The sequence below is a fragment of the Sapajus apella genome, unplaced genomic scaffold (assembly GCF_009761245.1).
Source record: "Sapajus apella isolate SASKATOON/1434 unplaced genomic scaffold, GSC_monkey_1.0 scaffold13, whole genome shotgun sequence".
NCBI lineage: Eukaryota > Metazoa > Chordata > Mammalia > Primates > Cebidae > Sapajus > Sapajus apella.
This window is the reverse complement of record NW_022436953.1, coordinates 27,588,727-27,614,211: the sequence shown is the minus strand read 5'-3', so window position 1 is coordinate 27,614,211 and position 25,485 is coordinate 27,588,727. Positions and strand designations below refer to the sequence as shown.

Genomic DNA, 25,485 nt, shown 5'->3' with positions numbered 1-25,485 from the left:
GACCCACGAATCTGGGCTGCACCGGGGCAAGTTTTCAGAATGCACCAAATGAGACAACACCCACCCTTCTATAAATGGTCACTGAGCGCCTACGACATGCCTGGCACAGGCCTGGTACACAGCGCTGTAGCCGTGAGCATGGACAGGGTCCTGATCTCCAGGACACCATCCAGGGTGCAGTGTGAGGTGGGCACAAACAAAAGTCCCCGCAAAGGAAGGGCAAGTTGTGACTGAGAAGAGAGACGCACCATGCAGAATATAAACAGGGTGAGCAGAGGGTGACAAGCTGGGCTAGGAAGGTCAGGGTCTGGTGTTTCTGTGCTGGGAGAGGAGGCTAGAGGGCCTGGCACCCACCAGGAAGGGACCCCAGCGTGTTATAGGAACCTGCAGAGGAGGATGGGTTGGGTCACTCAGACCTAGGGCGAGGGTGACAAGGAGGACCTGGCTCCCTCACCCAGATCACAGAGCACTCCCTGGACAAACTGGCCCCAACAAGGCAGTGGTCATACTTGACATCTGCATCATGCTGCAGTGTGGACTCTTGGAAAAGACATCCAGCTTCAAGTCCGAGGGCCAGGAGGCACTTTAAAGAAACCCTAGTAAAATTAACCAACAATGCTAATTGCATCTAGCACTGTTCTCAGACAGGTCCCTAAACAAATACATTTCACTGATCTCTGAAGATGCAGACATCTTGACTCTTCACCCATTCTTTCAAGTTGCATATTTTTTATGTTTTTTAAGAGATGGGGTTTTACCACGTTGGTCAGGCTGGTCTCGAACTCCTGACCTCGTGATCCGCCCGCCTCAGCCTCCCAAAGTGCTGGGATTACAGGCGTGAGCCACCGCACCTGGCTAAGTTGCACATTTTTTATAATCTAAGCAATACAGTAATGCAGTATTAAACGTGTAATTTAAAATGTATAGAAAATACACAGAGAGGAGGTGTGTGCTCAAGTTTTGTTTACAGATGTGGCCCCAATGAAAGGAATACACATAGAGTCAGCCCAGTTCCTAGAACTACGGCTTGAAATCAACTTCTGTTTGAGCAAGTGAAACCCAGCCAAAAATTCAACTCAAGCTCAACCCAGTGTGAATGTGATTTATCCCATGTTATGGGTGAGGGAGCTGAATCCCAGAAATGTCAAGAGCTTTCTGTTCCTCCCCTTCAGTCTGAGACTTTGGAGACAGAGCTGATACCTCCTTAGAGTGGAGTCAGACACCGGAAATCTGCGCTCCTGGAGCTCTCCCACGTGGTGGGGAAAGGACACAGCCCAGTGCGGGGTCTTAAAGATTGGAGGATTCAGCCTGGAGATCTGAGCGACAGACAAGGAGATGGCAGGAACGGGCAGGCCGGGTGGTGGGAAGGGCACCCACCTTGTGAACAGGCAGGTACGCACTGGCCCCATCCTCTCAGACAGAAAGAGCTCGAGCAGCATGGGGTATGTGGATGGGACAGCCAGAAAATGAGACTGGAGTGGAGGACCACTGAGAGGGCAGATGAGGCGGGGCACGGTGGCTCACGTCTGTAATCTGAGCACTTTGGGAGGCTGAGGTGGGTGGATCACTTGAAGCCAGGAGTTCGAGACCAGTCTGGTAAACATGGAAAAACCCTGCCTCTTTTAAAAATACAAAAAAATTAGCCAGGTATGGTGGCTGGCATCTCTAGTCCTAGTTACTCGGGAGGCTAAAGCAGGAGAATTGCTTAAACCTGGGAGGTGGAGGTCGCAGTGAGCTGAGACCACGTCACTGCACTCCAGTCGGGGTGACAGAGTGAGACTCTGTCTCAAAAAAAAAAAAAAAAGAAGGCAGGTAAGCCAGGCACGATTCCCCACTACTGTGGGAGGGCCCCAAATACAGCCCCAAGTGGCAGCGGCGGTGACGGCAACTGGGAAAAGGTGGCAGGACTCAGGACAATGTCCCCTCTTCCCGCCATCCTGTGTAACGTTGCCCCCGTCCTGTCTCTGTCACAGTTTTTCTTTGTAACACGAACCACAGTCTCCAATCATCTGATTTATGCATTTGTTTCCTTTCTTCCTGGCCTATAAATTCCATGAGTTCAGGGATGAATCTGTTCAGGTCTCCAAGGCATCCCCATGGCTTCCCACAGGACTTGGCAAGCCACAATCCCCCAGAAACAGTTGCTGAATGACTGACTGATGGAGAAGTCTAAATGCCCTCACTCACTACTTCCCTCAGGGTGTCCTGAGCTTGCAGCCTCCTCACAACCCCCAACAGAAACAGACAGGCTTCGGTGGTGAAAACACATGTTTTTGCACTGAAATGAGCCTCCAGACCCCCAGCCCTGGAGCTGACGGGTGCAATTTAGGCGGCTTGCATCTACTGACCACATAGTGAATGCAGATGACAGGCTGGCAGCGTCTTCTTCAATAGCACAGGTGATTCATTCCTTTCTTATTATTTGTCTTTCCTAATCAGAGGTTTATGAATGATCAATTACACTTAGTGGTTAATTGCCCTTCATAAAGATAGCTTTTTTTATTTTTAAATTAGGCAGTTAATATATTGTAACTAATAGCGTCACCTTGTACATTATGGATAGATCGCCATTGATTGGCACCTGGAACTTGTGATTTGCACCCAAGTTAATGGAGCAGGTGAGTGAAGAAGTGCAGGGGGTGCCCGGGGACTAATTATTGCTAATGAATGATGATGTGACCTTCTCAGAACAGTGAGCAATCGGTGTGACAGTGAGATGACAGTGCCTCACATCTGTTATCCCAAACATGCCTTCAGATGTGGATGAAAAATGAGTAAATTACAGAACTCACTTTGGGACTCTTCAGCCACTGGCCTCCTTTAAAATACCAACATAAGTTCATCTAACATATATGCTCATAATATCAAGCACTAGTTTTAGAGAAGGAACCTGTCCCTGAAAAATCTGACTCGAAATGCTGGGGTAAGTCCCCTCCCCTTAGGTTCCATCCTTCTGTGCCCCAGACCACACCTGCTTTTGATCCATCACCGGAGACCCTTTCTGACCAGGGACCAGACCCAGGTTGCCTCTTCCTTATTTTAAATTACTGAAAACAAAGAGAGTATGCACTACTGTTTAAAGAGTAAACTATTAATACAACATTATACTGAACCTTGCCTCTGGGGGTAAGGACGGTGGTGTCACTCAGAATCCACGATCTGATTTGGTCATCATGCCCAAGGTATTTAGTGTCTCTTATGCACATTCCCAAGGGTCAGGTGCCTGGCAGGTGGCCCTCAGGAAGTAGCACCCATCGGGTAAATGAGCCTATGAGGCAAGAACCATTATCTCCATTCTAGAGAGGAGACGATGGAGGCCCCAGGAGACAGAGACCTGACCAAGGTCACACAGCTTGTAAGCAGCAAGGCCTGAGAGCCCAGACGGGGAGTCCTAACCCACAGTGTGACAGCATCTGGAGATGGGGCCTTTGTGGAGTAATTCAGGTTAAATGAAGGCATAAGGGTGGGACTCCCATATAACAGGACCAATGTCCCAGGAGGACGAGGCACCAAAGAGCATTCCTGCTCTCTCTTTCCTGAGCGCACAGAGGCCACATGAGCACACGGCAATCCAGCACCTGCTTACAAGCCCAGAAGAGGGGTCGCAGCAGAAACAGGCCACGCTGACCCCCTGATCTCAGCCTTCTAGCCTCTAGAACTGTGAAAAAATAAACATCTGCCGGTGAAGTCCCCCGTTGATGGCACTTGCTGTGGCAGCCCAGGCCGACTGGGGCAGCTGAGGAAGCAATTCCTTGTCATCCCTTGGTGGGGCCCACGCCAGATGTCACAGACTTGGCCTTGGAAGGCATGGAGTACAAGAATTCCACAATGTCAGGAAAGCCCTAGGCAGGCACAGCTCCGGGACCCCAGAAAGGCTTGCAAAGAGCTGCAAATAGAACCCCGGCAAAGAGGGACAAGCCAGCTCTGGGATGGGCTGTTCCCCACCCCACCACCCAAGAACCTTGGGGAGGGGCCCTTCTGTAGGGTCCTGGCTGCCAGACAGCCCCTCTGACCATGGCTCCCGCCTTGACATGCTGCCTCCTCCCCAGGAGTCCCATGGGAGTGAGTGGGGATTTGCTCCCACTTCCTGTGGCCAAACTGGATCTTTTTTTTTTTTTTTTTTTTTGAGATGGAGTCTCGCTCTGTCACCCAGGCTGGAGCGCAGTGGTATGATCTCAGCTCACTGCAACCTCTGCCTCCCGGGTTCAAGTGATTCCTCTGCCTCAGGCTCCCGAGTAGCTGGGATTACAGGTGCCTGCCACTACGCCCAGCTAATTTTTGCAATTTTAGTAGAGATGGGGTTTCACCAGGTTAGCCAGGCTGCTCTCAAACTCCTGACCTCAGGTGATCCACCTGCCTCAGCCTCCCAAAGTGCTGGGATTACAGGCATGAACCACCGTGCCCAGCCTAAACTGGATCTTTGAACTGACCTTTACCTTATCCCAGCAGGCCAGGACGAGCCTCTGAGTGACAACGTCACCCGATGCAATTACCGTACATCAGATGAACCGGCCCTTACAAATCACCTCGGCCTCTCCACATCTGCTGGCTGTCGGCATCTGCCAGGAGCACTCACCCGCAAATAATGAAAACCCTCTCATTACTGTTCCATAGCAGGTAAAGTGTTAGGACAATTATTGGACATCCTGAGTGACCTTGGGACAGCTCAATAGCTGGCCCTCTGGGGACCACCGAGGGTCCCGAGGCTGGAGAGAGCAGGGGCTCCTTTGGAGGGGAGGCTGGGCAGGAATGGGGGGACGCAGGAAAAGAGCAGCACGACTCCCTCCCAGCCAGGCCCCCTGCCCTCCAGCCCTGGTACTGGTCACCTTTGTGTGACCCAGAGGCCCTAACAGCACCCTAAGTCTTTGCCTTCATGCTCCCCTGGGACCTGACCCTGATCATCCTACAAAGCAGGGTTCATATGCCTCTTCCTCCTGGAGGCCCCCAGGCCTGCACCCGGGCAGAGCCCATCCTCCCAGCTGGGCCCACACAGCCCTTGGTGCTGCTCTGGTCCTGCTATCACCACCTCCCCCTCCTGCCTCCTCTGAAAACCTGGGGCTCAGGAGGGCAGGGCTCTGTCTGCTCAGCACCCCAGCCATGCCTGGTACAGAACCACAGCAGAGCCAAGGTCAGCACCTGGGAGCACCCTAGTGCAAAACCAGTGCCATCCTCAGCGACCAGGGCCTTGGTTTACCAACAGAGGGGTCACCTCAGCATCTCCTGTGTAGGGGTGATGGGCATCGGGCACCCAGGCCAGGGTCTCTGAGGCCAGGGAGGGGCCGCCACGTGCTCGGGAGGACACAAGGCCGCAGGGAACCCTCAGGGTCAGTGCCATCAAAAGGCTCAGGGTGGCAGCTCACAGGTCAGAGGGGCTGCCTGGCCCACAAAGTGAGGCTGGAATTTGGGAAATGTCAGCTCGTGGCCCACACCAAGGCTGGCAGGCAGTGACTGGCCCTTTCCTGCAGCAACTTCGCTGGATGCTCTCTAGAATCCCGCCCCAAATCTACCCAGCACAGTACCAAGTACCCAGCGTAGTGGGAGCTTTACTGGGAGAAGCACCTAACTGACCCAAACCCCACATCTGACGGGGCCACTTGGTAACAGAGAAATTCACAGCAGGAAGAAAGGGGTGTGGAGACAGCGGGGTAAGGGGGTAGAGGGTTGGTTGGTGGGGGTGCTGCTTTCCCACATGAGGCTTCAGCCCCCCTAACCCCTAGCCTGCTCCTGGGGCCACATCACAGACATCACCTCGTGTGCTGGGAGGGTCCCTATTACTACTGAAATGGGAACCAGTGCAGAGAAATACAAGCTCAATGCTTGAGTCTGCTCAGAGAGGGGAGAGGACACTGACCACCGCCCGGGGGTTGTAGTGAAAGGAAATGCCACAGCCCCAGCCCCAGGCCCTCGGCAGCCCCGGCACCACCGAAATGTTTTTAGTAACACGGCCTCTGGGCAGTGCTAGCCACCGTCTGATTTTCAGATCTTCGGTACCTTGCCTTTGGAAAGCAGTGGAGATTGAACGTGCACGTTTGGAGAACTAAAACTTGCAGAGTGCTCATTTCCTCTAAGAATCCAATTTTTCAAAACAGGAGGTCAAGCAGGAGCCCTGTAAGCAGAGCAGAGTTGTTTTTTCAATAGAAAAATAGTTATTCTCAGGCCAGGTGCCGTGGCTCACACCTGTAATCCCAGCACTTTGAGAGGCCGAGGCAGGTGGATCACCTGAGATCAGGAGTTCGAGACCAGCCTGGCCAACATGGTGAAACCCCATCTCTACTAAAAATACAAAAATTAGCCGGGTGTGGTGGTGGGTGCCTGTAATCCCAGCTACTTGGGAGGCTGAGGCAGGTGAATCACTTGAACCCTGGAGGCAAAGGTTGCAGTGAGCCGAGATCATGCCACTGCACTCCAGCCTGGGCAACAGAGCAAGACTCCATCGTCCCCCACCAAAAAAGAAAAGAAAAATACAGTTATTCTCATATGCCCAGGAATGCCCATGCTGATGTGGGGATGAGCCCACCCTGTGCCCTGATGGGCAGCAGCTTGTGCCAGGGACCACCTGCAGGTAGGGCCAGCAACAGATCAGCATTGTCCCACTGGGAGTGGGGTCTGGCTTCCCACCGGGCGCCTGCACCAGGCTCGTAGAGTCTTGGAGCCCCAGCCATAAGTGGGGTGATGGCAATACCCAGCCTTCCAGCTCCCCAGGGCTGCCATGAAGGAGACGAGGTAAGGCTGGGCACAGTGGAGACCCCCTGGGCCCCTGGCACAGGGCACGGCCTTCACACTGGCTCTGCTGAGCCTGCTGCACTTGTTCCTCCTTCTGGATGACGGTCCAGGGCAGCCCCTGCAGTGAGGTGGGCAGCCCGCTGCTCCCTGGCTCCAACCCGCACACCCCTCCCCATGGTCCGCTAGACACTGTTGAGCAGCTGTTGTACTGGACTGAGCATAGAAAGTTAGCACCAAGACAAAAGTATGCCAGATTGCAGGGTCATTTATTATGCCGGCGACCGCAGAGGACTCACGTCTCTCAAACCTGTGGCGTTGAAAGGAGGGTGCCAAGACTTTTTATACCCGAAAAACCACCTTGGGAGTGGGGGTGAGGAGCAGGGATGGGGATGAAAAGGCTTCAGACATTCCAAGGGCCAGGGGATTCTGTAATTCCCCTCCTGGGTGGAGACGAGGGTGGGGGTCTCCGGACATTCCAAGGGCCAGCAGTTATTGTGAGGAGAATGGGGCAGCTGTTGCAACTTATTTAAAAAACAGTTTTGCATTTTGTAAAGATGGTGTTGCTCAGGTTCTGGCTTTAGGCCAGCACAATATCACACAGCCACACACAACTTGGTGTCATCAGAGTTCAAAGTCTGAATGAAGAGAAGGACGCAGTGACGCAGTGACGCAGTAGCCAGGCCCTAGCTGGACCTCTTGGTCTGGGTCAGCAGGGCAGTGACCTTAGCCGGGCGCAGTGAGGTCAAGCTGGAGCAGGCCCCCAGCTAGGTCCTTATAAAACACACGGCACACCCTCCTGCGCCTGCACCTCCTCACCTGCCCACAGAACACCCATCTAGAGTGTTCTCTGAAGTGCCTGTGCCACAGAGCCCAGATCACAGGGACATGTTGATCCCACGAGCATCGATGTCCCAGGAATCAATAAACACAATTTAGAATCAAGTGCATGGGAATCTGCAAGCCAGAGACCTTGGAGATCACACAGCCCACTTGTGTCACCTCACAGAAGGGATACCAAGGCCCAGAGGGACAGGAAATGCCTCATGGCACGTGCGGGTGGAGGGATGGGGCATCTTGGGTCCTTTCTTCCACTCCCCAGCCTAGGAGCCTCAGCAGCAGCTGGTTGTCCCTGAGGGCCACGGGGACAAAGGCCAGGCCTCTGGAAGTAAGGTGGGAGCTTGGCTCGGGAAGCAGACACACCTCCTCCCTGTGTGACTGTTGCTTGTCACCAACCCTCTGCAACCTCAGTTTCCTCACCTGTAAATTGAGGCACGAACAGTAGCTACTAGACAGGGCTGTCATGAAGATCCTATTTTTAAAAAAAGACATGAGGCCAGAGGCTGTGGCTCACACCTGTAATCTGAGTACTTTGGGAGGCTGAGGTGGGCAGACTGCCAGGGGTCAGGAGCTCGAGACCAGCCTGGCCAACATAGTGAACAACATAGTGAAACCCTGTTTCTACTAAAAATACAAAAACTATCCAGGTGTGATGGCGCACACCTGTAATCCCAGCTACTCCAGAGGCCGAGGCAGAAGAATCACTAGAACCAGGGAGGTAAAGGTTGCAGTGAGCCGAGATTGAGCCACTGCTCTCCAACCTGGGTGACAGAGCAAGCCTCCATTTCAAAAAAACAAACAAAAAGACATGAGCAGCACCTGGCACATTTCGAATACTAAATAAATGGCAGTAATTACTGTGGTGGTGACAATGACAACCCGTCTCTGACAAATCCAGGGTTGGGGCAGGTACACTCTGAGAGGAAGCCAGGTGCCCGGGGAAGCAGGAGAAACCCAGTGTATTGCCCAGGGGCACCTTTAGAAAGAGGGGAAAATTCACACCAGCATGGAGCCCCGGAAGAACTGAGGACAGAGGAAGTCCCAGCGGTGGCTAGAGCCACGCCCAGTGACTGGCACCCCGCCCCCGACACACACCGAGCTTCACCTGCATGTTCATGTGGAATCCTCCCGACAATCTGAGACGTGGGTTCATGTTCCCATTTACAGATGAGACCTGCAGTTTGGAGACGGGACCTGTGGTTTGGAAGGGCTGAGTGAGTCGTCCAGGGACCCAGCTGGAATGAGAATCTTTTCATGTTGGCCTCATGAAAATAGGAACAGATGTGGAAAATACAGCACCTCGAGCAGAACTGTGTGCTTCAGCTTTGCATGTGCGCCAAGTTCAGCAACTAAAAGACTTCGTATGGCCGGGCACGGCGGTTCACACCTGTAATCCCAACACTTTGGGAGGCTGAAGTGGGCAGATCCCTTGAGCTCAGGAGTTCAACACCAGCAGGGGCAGCATGGCAAAACCTTGCCTCTACTAAAAATAGAAAAATTCTGCAAATATTCTTGCTGTTCTGATTTTGTAATAGTCAAGACAGGCTAAATATTCGCTATATTAAGAACCATGCGTGTGTCCCCAGACCTAGTTCTTTCCCTAGCTTTGGTTTTATAAATAAATGCTGGTGATGAACCAATTTTATTGTATGATCATTTTGTGTGATCATATAATGGCTGTGATTCTAGGTTATATTTGATCAACCTTAAGAAAAATGACAGTACAGCTAATGTGGTAACTTTTGCAAAAAATCAGTGCTAATTTGCAGACTATTGTCTACAGAAGCGATAACGAAAGTACAGAAATTTTACAGAACCAGTTGCTATTAAAATTAATTGTAAAATTCCTGTATTTTTATTTTTTAGGCGATTTTGACATCATTAGAAGCATGCCAGAACAGACTGGTGAAAAGTAAACCATGCAAAATTTTCCTTTAATAAAATTTTTCTGCTTGTTTTAAAATAAATAAAAAAAAAAAATAAAGGTAAAAATAGAAAAATTGACCAGGTGCAGTGGTATGCACCTGTAGTTTCAGCTACTTTGGGGGCTGAGGTGGAAGGGTCACTTCAGCCCAGGAGCTCGAGGTTGCAGTGAGCCAAGATTGTGCCGCTGCACTTCAGCCTGGGTGACAAAGTGAGACCCTGTAAAAAAAAAAAAAAAGAAAAAAAAAAAAAGAAAAGCCGGGCGCGGTGGCTCACGCCTGTAATCCCAGCAGTTTGGGAGGCCAAGGCGGGTGGATCACAAGGTCAAGAGATCGAGACCAACCTGGTCAACATGGTGAAACCCCGTCTCTACTAAAAATACAAAACATTAGCTGGGCATGGTGGCGCGTGCCTGTAATCCCAGCTACTCAGGAGGCTGAGGCAGGAGAATTGCCTGAACCCAGGAGGCGGAGGTTGCGGTGAGCCGAGATCGCACCATTGCACTCCAGCCTGGGTAACAAGAGTGAAACTCTGTCTCAAAAAAAAAAAGAAAAAGAAAAGAAAGGACTGCTTATTGGCAAAGAACCCACTCTTCAAAATTATTCGACCTTTCAATGACAAAATACTCCTTTAGCTCCTAGATATGGAATAAGTAAAACGTTGGCTTTTATCTCTTAATAGTTAAAGGTAAAAAGGAAAACAAATACTTTAAGAAAAAGGAAGACATTAGCTTTTGTTTGCTTGTTTGTTTTTGTTTTTTTGAGACCGAGTCTTGCTGTATCGCCCAGGCTGGAGTGCAGTGGTGCAATCGCGGCTCACTGCAACCTCCGCCTCCCAGGTTCAAGTGATGCTTCAGCGTCCTGAGTAGCTGCGACTACAGGTGCACACCACTGCACCCAGCTAATTTTTTAATATTTTTGATCGAGACAGGGTTTCGCCATATTGGCCAGGCTGGTCTTGAACTCCTGACCTCAGGTGAACCTCCTGCCTCGGCCTCCCAAAGTGCTAGGATCACAGGTGTGAGTCGCCTCGTCCAGCCCAAAGTCTTTTTGTTTTGTTTTGTTTTGCTTTGTTTTTTGAGACAAAGTCTCGCTCTTGTCTCCCAGGCTGCAGTGCAGTGGCGCGATCTTGGCTCACAGCAACCTCTGCCTCACTGGTTCAAGCCATTCTCCTGCCTCAGGCTCCTGAGGAGCTGGGATTACAGGCATGCGCCACCACACTTGGCTAACTTTTGTAATTTTAGTAGAGACGGGGTTTCTCCATGTTGACCAGGCTGGTCTTGAGCTCCTGACCTCGGGTGATCTGCTTGCCTCCACCTCCCAAAGTGCTGAGACTACAGGTGTGAGCCAATGCATTCGCCCCAAACACTGGTTTAAGAGAAAATATTTCACTTAATTCTTGCAGCCTGGGTACAGGTATTACACATGGGAAACCAGGGCCCTTGAACCGCAGCCATAAATGGGGTGATGGAAGGTAAGGGACTTCCTCAAGGCCACATGCTAACTATGGAGCAGAGCAGGAATTGGAAACCCAGGCTCTCACACTAGAGCTGACACCTGCCACTTTATGTGACACGATGAAGCTCTGCGACAGGTCAGAGGTGGCACCTGCCCTGGCAGAAGCAGCAGCCCTCACTCCTCCCCAAGAGGTGCCTGAATAAGTCCTATCACTTCTGGGAAGCTTAGGCTCCTCCTCTACAAGCTGGACAGCAACATGACTGTCCCTGGGGGGCCTGGGAAGTTACCCTGCAGCACACCATGGTGGGCAGGTGTGGCAATGCTTTGCCAACATGGCTTCTCTGTACATTGTGGGATGCTGGGGGACTCCATTCATGAGCTTTGTAACCTGTGCCACACTCACTTCACAGTTGGCCAAGGGCTCCGAGCAGAGGCAGCACCTGCAGGGTACACCAGTCATCCTGTGCCAGAGCCGCCCTGGCTGCCCTTGATCTCCACAGGACGACCCCTGCCCACCCAGGCTGAGATCAGAGACTGAGAAGCAGACCTTACTCCCAAGTGCAGAGCCACAGGAGAGCTTTCAAGTATCCGTCGGATGTTCCTCAGGGTCCTTCCACACAATCCAAGTTCATCATTCTATTATGACTCTAGCCCAGATACATGGGGGTGGTTGTATTTCCTTTCTTTGTTTATTCTTAACAAAAATGGAAGTTTGGGCCAGGCACAGTGGCTCACGCCTGCAATCCCAGCACTTTGGAAGGCTGAGGGGGGCAGATCACGGGGTCAGGACATCAAGACCATCCTGGGTAACATGGTGAAACCCTATCTCTACTAAAAATACAAAAAATTAGCCGGGCATGGTGGCACGTGCCTGTAGTCCCAGTTACTCAGGAGGCTGAAACAGGAGAATCGCTTGAACCCAGGAGGCGGAGGTTGCAGAGCCGATATTGCACCACTGCACTCCAGCCTGGCCACAGAGCGAGACTCTGTCTCACAAAAAACAAAAAACTCTTCCATCACATCAATCAACCCCAGAAGAAACATTATAAATTTGAACATAGAAAACATTTTCCATTCTGAGCTAGGCACAGTGGCACACACCCATAATCCCAGCTACAGGGTAAGTGGAGGCAGGAGGACTCCTTGAGACCAGGAGTTGGAGTCCAGCCTGGGCAATATAGTAAGATCCCATCCCCATGAAAAATAATATACTATTCAAACATTGTTCATATATATATGTGTATATTTAATTTTGGAGTTCTACTCAAAATTTCATTTGATGGGATAGGTGCTCTAAGAATTCAGAGCCCCTGGCTTGGGGACCTGTAAGGGGTCTCCAGCCTCCAGTGACCTGTGCACTAACAAAGCACATGCCTGGAGCAATGGCGGCGGCGGCATTCTAGAGTGACGGGGCAGGTGCCTGCAGAACCGCACAAGAGTCAGGGAAGGGAGGGGCCGTGTCTCAAAATCCTCTGTGCTTCCAGAAAATAGAAAGGAAAACGTCCAGAAGGGTGCGTCTCGTCGCCCTGGGGAAGTGACTGGGACAGGGTCGTGGACAAGGACTTGGACTTTTCACTCTGCGTATTCACAGGCTGGTGAGAATGTTTACATAAGGAGGCCACCTATTTCTTATGAAACTGAAAATGTTGAAATGACTGCTGAAAACCACAGAACCCAGGATGAAAGCGCAGCGGCTCCCATCTCTGAAGACAAAGTGCTTCACCTCCTGACAGCAAACGGGACCACAGGTGACAGCACGTTCTCGACAAACACCCCTTGTCCAAGGTCCAGGCTGCGTCAGGAAAGCTCCTGTTAGCTTAAACAAACTCAAACAAATGGACCTCTCCCTGCAGTGTCCTGCCAACCCCTCTGGCAGGTGCCACGCCATGTGTGGGGGTGGATGAGGCAACGCAGATGAGGCTCCAGCCCAGGCCCACAGCCCACGTGATTATTACTGTTATTGTTGTTGTTGTTACTATTGCTGCTACCCTCAAGGACCTGTGCCCCTGGGGCTGGATGCTGCCAGGGAAGCCAGGCATAAAGGAGAAGATTCTACGGTGCCAAGACCAGCCGCACTTCAAAGCTCCCCTGGCCCCGGCCCCTCGCTGCTCTAGGCTGGCTGGGAGGCACCTGTGTTTGATCAGGATCTCCAAGGCACCTGCACACATGGGGGACTGAGGGGTGCTACTGGAGGGATGGGCTGTGGCCTGGCTCCATGGCACCAGGGCCATTGGGGCGGTCCTGGGTGGGAATTGCTTTATGAGGCCGCCCCGGGCCAAGCCTGCTTCCTTCCGCCGGCTCCAAAAAGGCCTGGCTGGGCCTGGGCTGGGCCCAGCAGATGTGCTTTAGTGGCCCAAGACAGGATGCAGTAAATGCCCACTCCCTTTCACATGCAGATGCCTCCAGGACCCCGAGGGCAGCCTCTGCACCCCTCGCTGCGCCTGGCCCTGCCTCTGAATGGCTCCCCTTGGGGAACCCGATCCGCCCATAAAAGGGCTTCAATAAAGGGTCTGTTGGGGGGGGCCCAGCCGGTTACAGATGTCCTCCGGCCTGTGACCACGCCCACCCACAAGTCCTGGAGCAGCAAGTGGGCCCTGCCCAGCCAGCAGCACCAGCCGGCCTCAGAGGTTTGGGCTTCCTGCTCCTCCATCTGGGAAGCTCTTAGCCCAGATGCCTGCCTGGCCGGCTCCCTCAGCATCCTCCAATCCCAGCTCCCTCAACATGGGATCTGCGAGGCCAGGCACCCCCTGGTTTCCCCACCTTGCTACGGGTCTCAGATGCTCTAGCCTTCTGAAGTACATGCCGTCACCTGCTGGTCCCCCAGGATGGCAGCATCAGCTCCACCAGGGCACGGGCTGCCACCTGCCTGTTCACTGTCGCACGTCCCCAGGGCCTAGGATGGTGTTTTTAGTATAGCAGAGGCACTCAATGCAGGCTTGTTGAGTGTGTGTGGGAGGGAATGAATAAATGAAAAATAAAAAGAAATGAATGAATGAATGTGTGTGTGCATCCATCTTTAATGAGGGCTCGGCAACCTTTTCTACTTCTGCCAGTTTCTGAATCTTTCCGATTTTTGGTCCTCACTTTGAAAAGAGGAAGACCCCCACGTCAGGAGCCAGTGTGAAGGGAAGGTGGGCAGTAAAGCACCTGCCTGGCACATGACAGCCTCCCTTGACACAGGGTGACTGCTGTGGCTGTGGGTATTATTTTAACAAGCTGAGCTTCTACTCCCCCTGTCTTCTGTGGCCCTCAATAAAATCACCACAGAAAATCCAAGAAGAAGCCGGGCGCGGTGGCTCACGCCTGTAATCCCAGCACTTTGGGAGGCCGAGGCGGGTGGATCACGAGGTCAAGAGATCAAGACCATCCTGGTCAACATGGTGAAACCCCGTCTCTACTAAAAAAAAAAAAATACAAAAAAATCAGCTGGGCATGGTGGCGCATGCCTGTAATCCCAGCTACTCAGGAGGCTGAGGCAGGAGAATTGCCTGAACCCAGGAGGCGGAGGTTGCGGTGAGCTGAGATCGCGCCATTGCACTCCAGCCTGGGCAACGAGAGCGAAACTCTGTCTCAAAAAAAAAAAAAAAAAAAAAAAAAAATCCAAGAAGAAGAATGGTGACAGTGGGTCGCCCCTTGCCGGCTCACAGAATGGACGATGCTGCCTGGGAACCCACGGTGCTGTGAGCTGCCACGGAGGCATGTGCTCCCCCTGCCAACCCTAAGACCCCCGCATCACACTTGTCCTTCTGCAGCGGCCGGTCTCACCCCAGGAACTTCCTTTGAGCTCCTGCAGGACTTCAAAGCGGGCTGTGCATATCAAGGAGGCCACAGCATGAAAGGCACAGGGCCACCGAGCTCCCGTGGCTGCAGGCCACACAGGCTTCCCCTGGCAAGCAGGGCCTGTTCCGTGAAGGCTTCCTGGCTCCATCACCAGGCGAGGAAAACAGGCGTCCTGTATCTCTGGAAAATCCCCGGGGAAAATTCCAAAAGCAGGGACATTTTCCTGGAGTGGGGAGTCTCCTGCACCGCCTTCGCAGCCACTTTGGGCCTCTGTCACGGCCCCCACGGGCTTGCAGGGGAGGGTGTACAGAGCTTCCCGGGCCTGAGCATGGTGATCTGGCCCTAGAGGCACTGGGTCTTTGTGGAGGGGCCTTGCCCTCAAAAGCCAACAGAAGAGCTGAAGGGGATCAGAAAGTCTGAGAGCCGGAGGGCACGCTGGGGTGGGCCAAACCAGGTCTGTGGGTACTGGGTGGTTCAATGGCTCCTTCAGTGAAAACTCCACCAGGAAGTCTGTGTAACTGGGGGCCAGTGGGAGAGGCCACAGAGGTTGCTTGAGGAGCCCCCAGAGGACAAGGTAGGGCATGGGGACTTGGTCCTATGGCATGGGAAGCCCATGGCTTGCAGGGACAAGGCCATCAGTTCTGCAGGCCCACAGATGGCACAATAACAAAACCTCCCAGACCACCGGTGTGATGTCCCCTCGCCAAAAATAATCCCATATGCTTTTGGGAAGGGAGCTCTTAGCCTCTCCCAGCCACGTCACAGGCTATGGTGTATTTCAGGATTGTTATTATATTGCTGTTAGATGTGTACAGTGTAGCTGCTACCAGAGTGACCCCCAGCTAGATAAATCTGCAGGAGCCAAAGCAAATCAAAACAAAACCCTCCTGGTGACCAGTCAGAAGAGGTCAGCCCAGAACCCACAGAGGTTAACAGAACCCTTTCCGGTGTCACAACCTGGAATCTGCACATGCTTGTTGGAAAGTTCTGTATCCATTGGGGGCCATCTGCTCAGAATAAGCTGTCAGAGAAGGCTGTGATTTTCCCAACACCCCCTTCTCCCTCAAGGATTCCAAGTAGGGGTTTGGGTTGGGCAGACCAGGGCTCAAACTGTCCCTGGGGGGGCTGGGCGTGGTGGCTCACACTTATAATCCCAGCACTTTGGGAGGCCAAGGCAAGTGGATCACCTGCAGTCACGAGTTTGAGACCAGCCTGGCCAACATGGTGAAACCCTGTCTCTACCGAAAATACAAGTATTAGCCAGGCATGGTGGCGGGCACCTGTAATCCCAACTACTTGGGAGACTAAGACAGAAGAAGTGCTTGAACTCGGGAGGTGGAGGTTGCAGTGAGCCAAGATTGCACCATTGCACTCCAGCCTGGGCACCAAGAGTAAAACTCCATTTCAAAAAAATAAAAAAGACCGGCTGCAGTGGCTCACACTTTGGGAGCCTGAGGTGGGTGGGTCATGAGGTCAGGAGTTCAAGACCAGCTTGGCCAACATGGTAAAACCCCATCTCTATTAAAAATATAAAAAATAGCCAAGCGTGGTGGCGGGCCCCTGTAATCCCAGCTACTCAAGAGGCTGAGGCAGGAGAATCAGTTGAGCCCAGGAGGTGCAGGTTGCAGTGAACCGAGATCGCACCACTGCACTCCAGCTTGGGTGAAAAGAGCAAGACTCCGTCTGAAAAAAAAAAATGTTTTTTAGAGATGGGGTCTCACTCTGTCACCCAGGCTGGAGTGCATTAGCACATTCATAGCTCACTGCAGCCTTAAACTCCCGGATTAAGACAATCCTCCTGCCTCAGTCTCCCAAGTAGTTTGGACTACAGGCGTGCACCACCATGTCCAGCTAATTTTTGTACTTTTTGTAGAGATGGGGTCTCACTGTGTTGCCCAGGCTGGTCTCAATCCTCCTGCCTCCAGCCTCCAGCCTCCCAAAGTGCTGGGATTACAGGCATGAGCCACTGTGCCCAGACGTTAATATTTTGAATTTTAATATTCAATTTAATATTTGAATTTCAATATTTTGAATAGAAAATACATTCGCATGGTTCAAAAACCTTAAAAATGTTGATAGGCAGCCGGGCGCGGTGGCTCACACCTATAATCCCAGCACTTTGGGAGGCCAAGGTAGGGGGATCGCATGAGGTCAGGAGTTCGAAACCAGCCTGGCCAACATAGTGAAACCCCGTATCTACTAAAAATACAAAAGCTAGCCAGGTATGGTGGCAGGTACCTGTAATCCCAGCTACTCTGGAGGTTGAGGCAGGAGAATCACTTGAACCCAGAAGGCAGAGGTTGCAGTGAGCCGAGATTGCGCCACCGCCCTCCAATCTGGGTGACAGAGCAAGACTCCGTCTCAAAAACAAAAACAAAAATGTTGATATACAAAGTTATACAGTGAAGAGTCTTTCTCCTGCCCTGTCTCCAACCACACAGGGACCCCACTTTCCTTATCCTCCAGCTCTTCCCAGACTCTGAAGCAGCCTGTGTCCTTCCAGTGCCTTTATGCAAACACCAGGAGGAATACATTCCAGCATTTCTGCCTTTTCTACACCAGAAACAGCACACCATGCACCCTGCTGTGTGCTTGCTGTCTCCACTACTAATATGTCTACAGACAGGGGTGCTCATTCGTTTTTACACTGCATGTTACTCTGCTGTATAGACAGACCCCAGTACTCCCCTACTGATGGCTATCTGAGCTGCTTCCAGGCTTTTGCTATTTAAAAGGCACTTCCGGGAATGACCTTGTACTTGCATCATTTCTCACGCACGAGACAGGGCAAGTTCCCAGAAGTGGAACCACTAGTAGATAATGTCAAATGTATCTTCCACAAGCAATGTGGCAGGATCTGTTTCCACAAACTCACAGAGAATGTGTTCTCATACTTCCGGATTTGGGCCAATTTTGTCAAATTGATGAAACACGGCATTTTGGTATAGTTTTAATTTGCATTTCTCAGGCCAGGCGTGGTGGCTTACACCTGTGATCCCAGCAGCTTGGGAGGCCAAGGTGGGTGGATCACTTGAAGCCAGGAGTTCGGGACCAGCCTGGCCGTCGGTACAAAACCCCATCTCTACTAAAAATACAGAACTCAGCCAGGCGTGGTGGCACCCACCTGTAGTCCCAGCTACTCAGGAGGCTGAGGCATGAGAGTCATTTGAACCCAGGAGGCAGAGGCTGCAGTGAGCCAAGATGGTTCGCACTTCTCTTACTTGAGTAAGGCTGAGCGTCTCTCATTCTTCCTTTCCCGTGAACCGTTTCTGTCCTTGCTCACATTGCTATTGGGCTGCTTGTTTGTTGTCTTTGCTTTCCAGATTTTGAGTCATGGATGTAAAGTCCTTCTCTCCAAGATTTCAAAGGAAATCTCCCTTGCTTTCATTTGCACTTGTATGTCTCACTTTTTACATTTGTATTTCTTTAAAACACAAAAATCAGGCCAGGCGCCGTGGCTCACGCCTGTAATCCCAACACTTTGGGATGCTGAGGCTGGTGGATCACAAGGTCAGATCGAGCACATCTTGGCCAACATCACGAAACCCCATCTCAACAAAAAATATGAAAATTAGCTGGGCATGGTGGCATGCACTTATATTCCCAGCTACTGGGGAGGCTGAGGCAGAAAAAAATCGCTTGAACCTGGGAGGTGAAGGTTGCAGTGAGCTGAGATCGCACCACTGCACTCCAGCCTGGGCAACAAGAGTGAAACTCTGTCTCAAAAAATAAATAAATAAATAAAAATCAGACCATGTGATATGCCTAACTAAAGTCTTCACTGACTTCCTGCCACTCAGGATAAAGTCCGGACACCCCTCAGTACCCCTCAAGTTCCTGCCTGGTATAGCCACTCCCCACCCCCCACACTCCTCCTGGGCACACGGGGCTCTTCAGCCCCTCCAACTCGCCAAGGGCGCTTTTCCTCAGGCCTTTGCAGCTACCATCCTTCTGCCTGGAATGTGCTTCCTCCACCTCCTCCCACAGACGGTTCCCCCTTATCCCTCCGGAACCATCCAGTGCCTTCTCCTCATAGCTGCCCCACCCCCTCCCTAGCACAGACCACCCTTGCCCATCACGATCTCAGTGCCCTCCCGTCTTCACAGCCCTTACTTAGGCTCACCTGTGATGATGCGCTTTACCTGTGTGCCTGCAGCTTTCCTGTGCCTCTCCCCTCCACATGCCAGCCTCAGGAGGCCTTGCCTGCCCCAATCACAGCACTGAGCTCTGGCCTCCTGCTCCCCGAATGAGACCCACTTCACCCCAAATCACTGCCCAGAGCCCTCAGCTGGATTCCCATCAGTGCCACCCACAGGATGCTCTCATCTGTGACGGAGCCAGTCTAAAGCTTTAGGTAATGGAGAATAAGGTCAGGAATGCATTTAACTCTGACCTTCAGCCAACACTGAGGGCAGACCCAGGACCAGGGGAGTGTCCTAGGTCTAGACTGCCCTTCACACTTGCTCCTGGAAGCCAAGTCTCCCTGTTCCCAGTTCCCTGCCTCCCAAACACCTCTGGCTGCGCTATGCAGGACTGTTTGGGTCCCTATTATCTCAGCAGCTCCCAGACATACAGATTGGTAGGACAGGGTCTCTAAGCAGGACCAAGAAGCTCGCTTAATTACCATCTACAGGTAGGTATATTGAGTTCCAGTGACATCAGGCCACCAAACCACAGTGCCCCAGCTAATGACTCTGGGAGGCCAAGTCCTGGCAATTAGCCCTTCCCAACTCTACAAAAAATACAAAGATATTAGCTGGGCATGCTGGTGCACACCTGTAGTCCCAGCTACTTAGGAGGCTGAGGTGGGAGGATCTGTTGAGCCCTTGAGGTGGAGGTTGCAGTGAGCTGAGATTGAACCACTGCACTCCAGCCTGGGCAACAAAGTAAGATCCTGCCTCAAAAAAAAAAAAATTAGGCCAGGCACAGTGGCTCATGCCTGCAATCCTGGCACTTTATGAGGCTGAGGCAGGAGGACTGCTTGAGCCAAGGAGTTTAAGACCACCCTGGCAATATAATGAGACCTTGTCTCCAAAAAAAATGAAGAAAAGTGTCCTTCATGGTCAAGTCTTGGTGGGCGTGATGTTCTCTTCCTCCTCCTCTCACCTAAGCCAATGCAGTCCAATAGAATTATAATGAGAGCCACAAAGGTAATGTAAAGCTTTCTAATAAGCACATTAACAAAAGTTAAAAAAAAAAAGGTAGAATTTCAAATATTTAAACCTAAAACAGTATATTAAAAATATTATCAGCCAGCCACGTGGCTCACACCTATAATCCCAGCACTGTGGGAGGCGGAGGCAGGCAGATCACCTGAGGTCAGGAGTTCCGGACCAGCTTGGCCAACATGGAGAAACCCCATCTCTACAAAAATACAAAAATTAGCCAGGCATGATGGCGTGTGCCTGTAACCCCAGCTATTCAAACGCTTGAGGCGGAGGTTGCAGTGAGCGGAGATCGTGCCATTGCACTCCAGCCCAGGCAACAGAGCAAGACTGTCTCAACAAAACAAAACAAAGCAAACAAAAAATATATTGTCATTTCAACATGCCAACAACATGAAACCGTTTTCATGTTATTTTACATTTTTCTCACTAAGTCTTGTGTTTTTGGGGGTTTTGTTTGGAGACAGTCTTACTGCAGCCTTGACTTCCTGGGCTCAAGCGAACCTCCTGCCTCAGCCTCCCAAGTGGCCGGGCCTACAGGAGTGCACCACCACACCCGGCTTATTTTTACATTTTTAGCAGAGACCGGGTCTCCCTATGTTGCCCAGGGTGGTCTCCAACCCCTGGCTTCAAGCGATCCTTTCTCCTCCGCCTCTGAAAGTGTTGGAATCACAGGTGCAAGCCACCCTGCCGGCCAAGTATTGTTAATCGGTGTGCATTTTACCCTTACGGCACATCTCAACTCAGACTGGCCACATGTCAAGCGCTCAGCAGTGCATGTGCCAAGTGGCGGCCCTGTCTGACCGCGCAGCTCTAACCATCAGAGGCCTGGTGCACGCCCGGGGCAGCAGTGGGGTCCTTCCCTGCTAGCTCTGCGCGAGCACCGGGGTGGGAAGGGGAGGACGGGGCGGGGTCTGCACCAAGGCCCCGCCCCTTCCGCCCCGCCCCCTGCCGACAACCGAAGGACCTGGCTGAGCGTAGAGCCCGGCTACCCCAGCGGCGCACCGCGACACACTCACCTGGCCACCGCCTCCACCGAGCCGGCGATGGCCGTGCCGCCGCCCGCGCCGCTGTCGTACAGCACGCCCGAGATGTCGAGCAGCACTCCGCGCACGCCAGCGAAGAGCTCGCCCCACGGGGCCATGGCGTCCGACAGTGCTCCTCTGCTCCCCTTCCCAAGCGGCGCGGGTACCGCGGCCGCGCAGGAGCGCCTGGGAAGTGTAGTCCCGTGGGCGAGGCGGGGCGGGGCAGGAAGGCGGGGCGCAAACCCGGAACTGGGGCGCGGCCTGGGCACCCCGGCGCCGCGCGACCCAGAAACGGTGTCCTTTTCGGAAGTTTTCTTCCCAGGAGGTCAGCCGACAAAGAGCAAGAAAAGCAGAAAACAAGTAACTAAGAAAGGTCAAAAGCAAATTGAGACAACAAATAAGAAGGCACCTGTAGCCAGGGGCGGTGGCTCACGCCTGCCATCCCAGGACTTTGGGAGGCAGAGGCGGACGGACCGCTGGAGCCCTGGAGTTCTAGACCAACCTGGTCAACATAGTGAGACCTTGTTCCTATTAAAGAAAAAAAGAAAAAATACAATACAAAATTGAGGTCGGGTGCAGTGGCTCACCCCTGTAATCCCACCACTCTGGGAGGCCACGGTGGGCAGATCACTTGAGGTCAGGAGTTCGATACCAGCCTGGTCAACATAGTGAAACCCCTATCTCTACTAAAAATACAAAAATCAGCTGGGAGTGGTGGCACATGCCTGTAGTTCCAGCTACTCCGGAGGCTGAGGCGGGAGAATCACTTGAACTTGGGAGGCGAAGGTTGCCTGAGCCAGGATTGCACCACTGCCCTCCAGTCTGGGCAACAGAGCAAGACTCAGTCTCAAAAAAAAAAAAAAAAAAAAAAATTGTATGCAGATAACAGCCCTGGTAGATGAAGATGCATAGGAACTGGGCGGAGAAGAAAATGGGACTATCACACTGCGTTAGGCCCAGGAGATTTTTTGATAAGCTATAAAATACCCCTCAATCCTACATTATTTTTGCAATAAATACAAATTGATATTGAAAGGGTGGAGTTTCCTTGATGGCCCCTTGGAACCTTTCAAATTATTAAATTGAAACAAGAACACTTTACTTCTGGTCCAATTTAGCTTTGAGCTTTCAAAGAAAAGAGGATCATATTTCACTACTTCATGTCAGGTTTGTTGTTGTTGTTTGTTTGTTTGTTTTTGAGATGGAGTTTCACTCTTGTTTCCCAGGCTGGAGTGCAATGGCACGATCTCAGCTGACACCGCAACCTCCGCCTCCCAGGTTTAAGTGATTCTCCTGCCTCAGCCTCCCAAGTAGCTGGGATTACAAGTATGCACCACCATGCCTGGCTAATTTTGTATTTTTAATAGAGATGGGGTTTCATCGTGTTGGCAGGCTGGTTTTGAACTCTGGAGCTCAGGTGATTCACCCCCCTCAGCCTCCCAAAGTGCTGGGATTACAGGCATGAGCCACTGCGCCCGGTCCATTTCAGGCTTTTGCTTCACAGAAAGGATGAAGAATTCGTTGGATTGTAAAAATAATAATAATAATAATAATAAAGAAAAAAAAGAATTTGTTGGATTGTTATAGCTTTAATCTAGTTCAACAAATTCTGCATATTTTGTTGACAGTAGGGGAGCTGTTTACAAGAGAAATAAAATATAGTTCCTACACTTTAGGGATTTCCACTAATGGGGTTGGGGAATCGCATACCTAATGTAAGCTTTCTTAGTCACAGATAATAGAAACCACTCCACCTAGAGGGGTTATGTTGACATGGGGCATGAAGGAGCTTACAGATTTCCTGGGAGACTGGTCTAGGAACTACAGAGCCAGGAGCCATGCAGCTATGAGAAACACCTGATTTTACTGCTCCATTGAGATCACTGCCCCCATCACTTACTGCAGCCCTCAGCACAGCTGCCCACAAATGAACAGAACATATCCACCACTATGCAATCCGAAGTTTCTCTTTCTCCACCTGTGGCCACCCACTCACTTTCACTGTGTCTAGCTTGGTGGAACCCAGCCCACATTGCAAGGGATTCTGGGAAATGCAGTTTTTAGTCTTCCAGGGGCTGAGTGAGTCAATTTGGAGAATCCACCAGGACTGTCATGAACCACACATGTATTGGGACCCTATTCTGTGCAGTGGGCACTAGAGGTGCAATAAGTTCTAAGGTGTGATCCCGGCTTTCCAGGATCAAGACTGGGCAGAAAGCAATGGACCTTCATGATTGCTGACCAAATGTGTGCCGAGTGGCAATGAGTGACATAGACACAGTCAAGAGGATGACCTCTGCAGGCCTTGGAGGGCAGCAGTGGCTTCTTGGTAGGGGGCAGTCTGAAATGGACCTTGGAGAATGGCTGGGCTTTAGCTTCATGCCAAGGAGGAGGAAAAAGGGTGCTTCTGCCAGTGGTGTGAGCCTACCCATAGTTCTTTCTTTTCTGCCAGCTCTGTGGGTACTCTTGGGAAAGTCACTTTTCATCTCTAGGACTAGGGTAGACAGAATAATGCCCCCTTGAGATGTCCACATCCTAATCCCCACAACCTCTAAATATATGACCTTCCATGGCAAAAGGGACTTAGGTCTTGCAGAGCCTAAGCTCCTATAGAGAAATTATCCTGGATGGCCCAGGTGGGCCCCGTGTAATGACATGAGTCCTCATAATGAGGAAGCAGGAGAGAGTCAACAGTCGGAGAAGGAGGTGTGGCAGCAGAAGCAGAGGTCAGAGAGAGAGATGTGAATATACTACACTGCTGCCCTTGAATATGACGGAGACATGAGCCAAGAAATGCAGGTGGCCTCTGGAAGCTAGAAAAGGCAAATAAATGAATCCCCCCTAGATCCTCCAGAAGGAATGCAGCCCTGCTGGGACTTCAGTTTTAGGACTTCTTACCTCCAGAACTGTAAGATAATAAATCTGTGGTTTTAAGACACTAAGTGTATGGTAATTTCTTGCAGTTGTGACAAGAAACAAATAGAGGGATCCAGGTCCCTCACCTGAAAAATGACAAGTTGGTCCAAGGTGACAAGTCTCTAAGTGTGGGCCACTGATAGGCTAAAACCTGATCTAAAAGTTCCAGGCCTTTCTTGGGATGCAATGAGTGTGGGACATTGTCTATGTTAGGGTTGCGTTTGGCTGCACAGAACAGAAACCCAACCATAGTTGCTCAACCAAATAGAATTGCTTTTCCTCATATATCAAGAAGCCAAGAGGAAGGCAACCCTGGATGGGACAACAGCTCCCAGGACCGCCAGGCAGCAGGCTGCCCCCTGCTTTCTGCTCCACCACCCTCTGGCCTGTGGCCTTCCCTTAATGCTAGCAAGATTCCTGCTGCATGCGAGGCATCACGACTGCATTTCAGGCAGGAAGGATGGGAAAGAAAACAAAAAAGGGCACGTGGCAGCTGAGTCTTACCCTTTATACCCGGAAAGCAAAAGCTTCCCCAGAACCCTGATTCAATGGACCCTCCTTCGCATCTTTTGGGCCAGAGCTAGTCAGGTGGCGCACAAACACCACGGTGTGCCAGGAAGCATACACCACTGACTGAGCTTTCGGCCTGTTACGTTTCCAGTAACAAATCTACAACCCATGTCTGAATTTCAGCTCAACTATGAATCCATCAATCATCTATTGCTGTACTAGACATATGCCTCATCCTTTCAGATTTGCTTGTTGTAGTCAGGACTCTTCGGTTGCCAGCGACAGAAGCCAAATTTCAAATGGCTTAAATTTAAAAGGGAAGTATTGGCTCACACAATCAGATAGTCTAGCAATTGACAGCTTCAGGCTTGGCTGGTTATCAGCTCTGGGCTCACAGAGTCTCTGGTACACCACCTGCTGAAGATCCTTTTGCTGAACTTGGTCTGGTTGTTCCAGAAAGAACTCTGGGTGGCTGTCTTGGGACAGTGTCCCCCAGTGTCTGTGTTCCAGTGGAAGTGATACTCTTACAAGACACCCACCCTGACTTGTGCCCTTACTAGGGCTGGAGGTGGGGCACTTGGGTACAGTCCCAGCATGACCACAAGGAATGGGAGAGGAAAAGCCCCCCAGCAAAAAGCAGAGTACATTAGCCAGGCACACTAGCACATACCCGTAGTCCCAGCTACTCTGGAGGCCGAGGCAAGTAGATCACTTGAACCCAGGAGTGGGAGGCTACGGTGTACATGACTGCAACTGCACCTGTGAATGGCCACTGCACCATAGCCTAGGCAATATAGCAAGCAAGAAAGAAAGAAAGAAAGAAGAAAGGAAGGAGAAAGAAGAAAGAAAAAGAAATAAAGAGAAAGGAAGGAAGGAAAGAGAGAGAAATGAGAGAGAAAGGAAGGAAGAAAAAGAAAAAAGAAAGAGAAAGAAAGAAAGAAAAGAAAGAAAGGCAGCGGGGCACTGTGAAAGGGGAATGAGGAAACAACCTAGTACAGGCAAAAGTGGCAGGTGCCCGCCAGTCACAGAGACCCTTCTCACGATCAAAGTCCATCTCCCTGGAAAGTGAGACCAGACCAAGTGAGGCCCATATGAGCCAAAGAATCTTCTGTTTTATTGAGCTTGGCTATAGTGAAAAAAAAAAAAAAA

At 51.4% G+C, this 25,485-nt stretch overlaps 1 protein-coding gene and 1 non-coding gene across 3 annotated transcripts in view; one reads left to right on the top strand and one right to left on the bottom strand.

Annotated features, from left to right (window-relative positions):
- LHPP (phospholysine phosphohistidine inorganic pyrophosphate phosphatase) overlaps positions 1–21,108 on the bottom strand; it is a 145,389-nt gene extending 124,281 nt beyond the window's left edge. The window contains exon 1 of one of the 2 annotated variants that reach the window (XM_032281944.1): positions 20,905–21,108. In XM_032281944.1, the coding sequence (XP_032137835.1) occupies positions 20,905–21,029 (125 nt within the window). In that variant the 5' untranslated portion in view covers positions 21,030–21,108. The remainder of the gene's footprint in view (positions 1–20,904) is intronic. The other variant, XM_032281943.1, reaches the window with a different exon arrangement.
- LOC116554249 lies at positions 9,061–9,197 on the top strand. The gene has a single exon (XR_004270130.1). It is a non-coding gene; the product is annotated as a small nucleolar RNA SNORA72 (small nucleolar RNA).
- Positions 21,109–25,485: the final 4,377 nt, after the last annotated feature.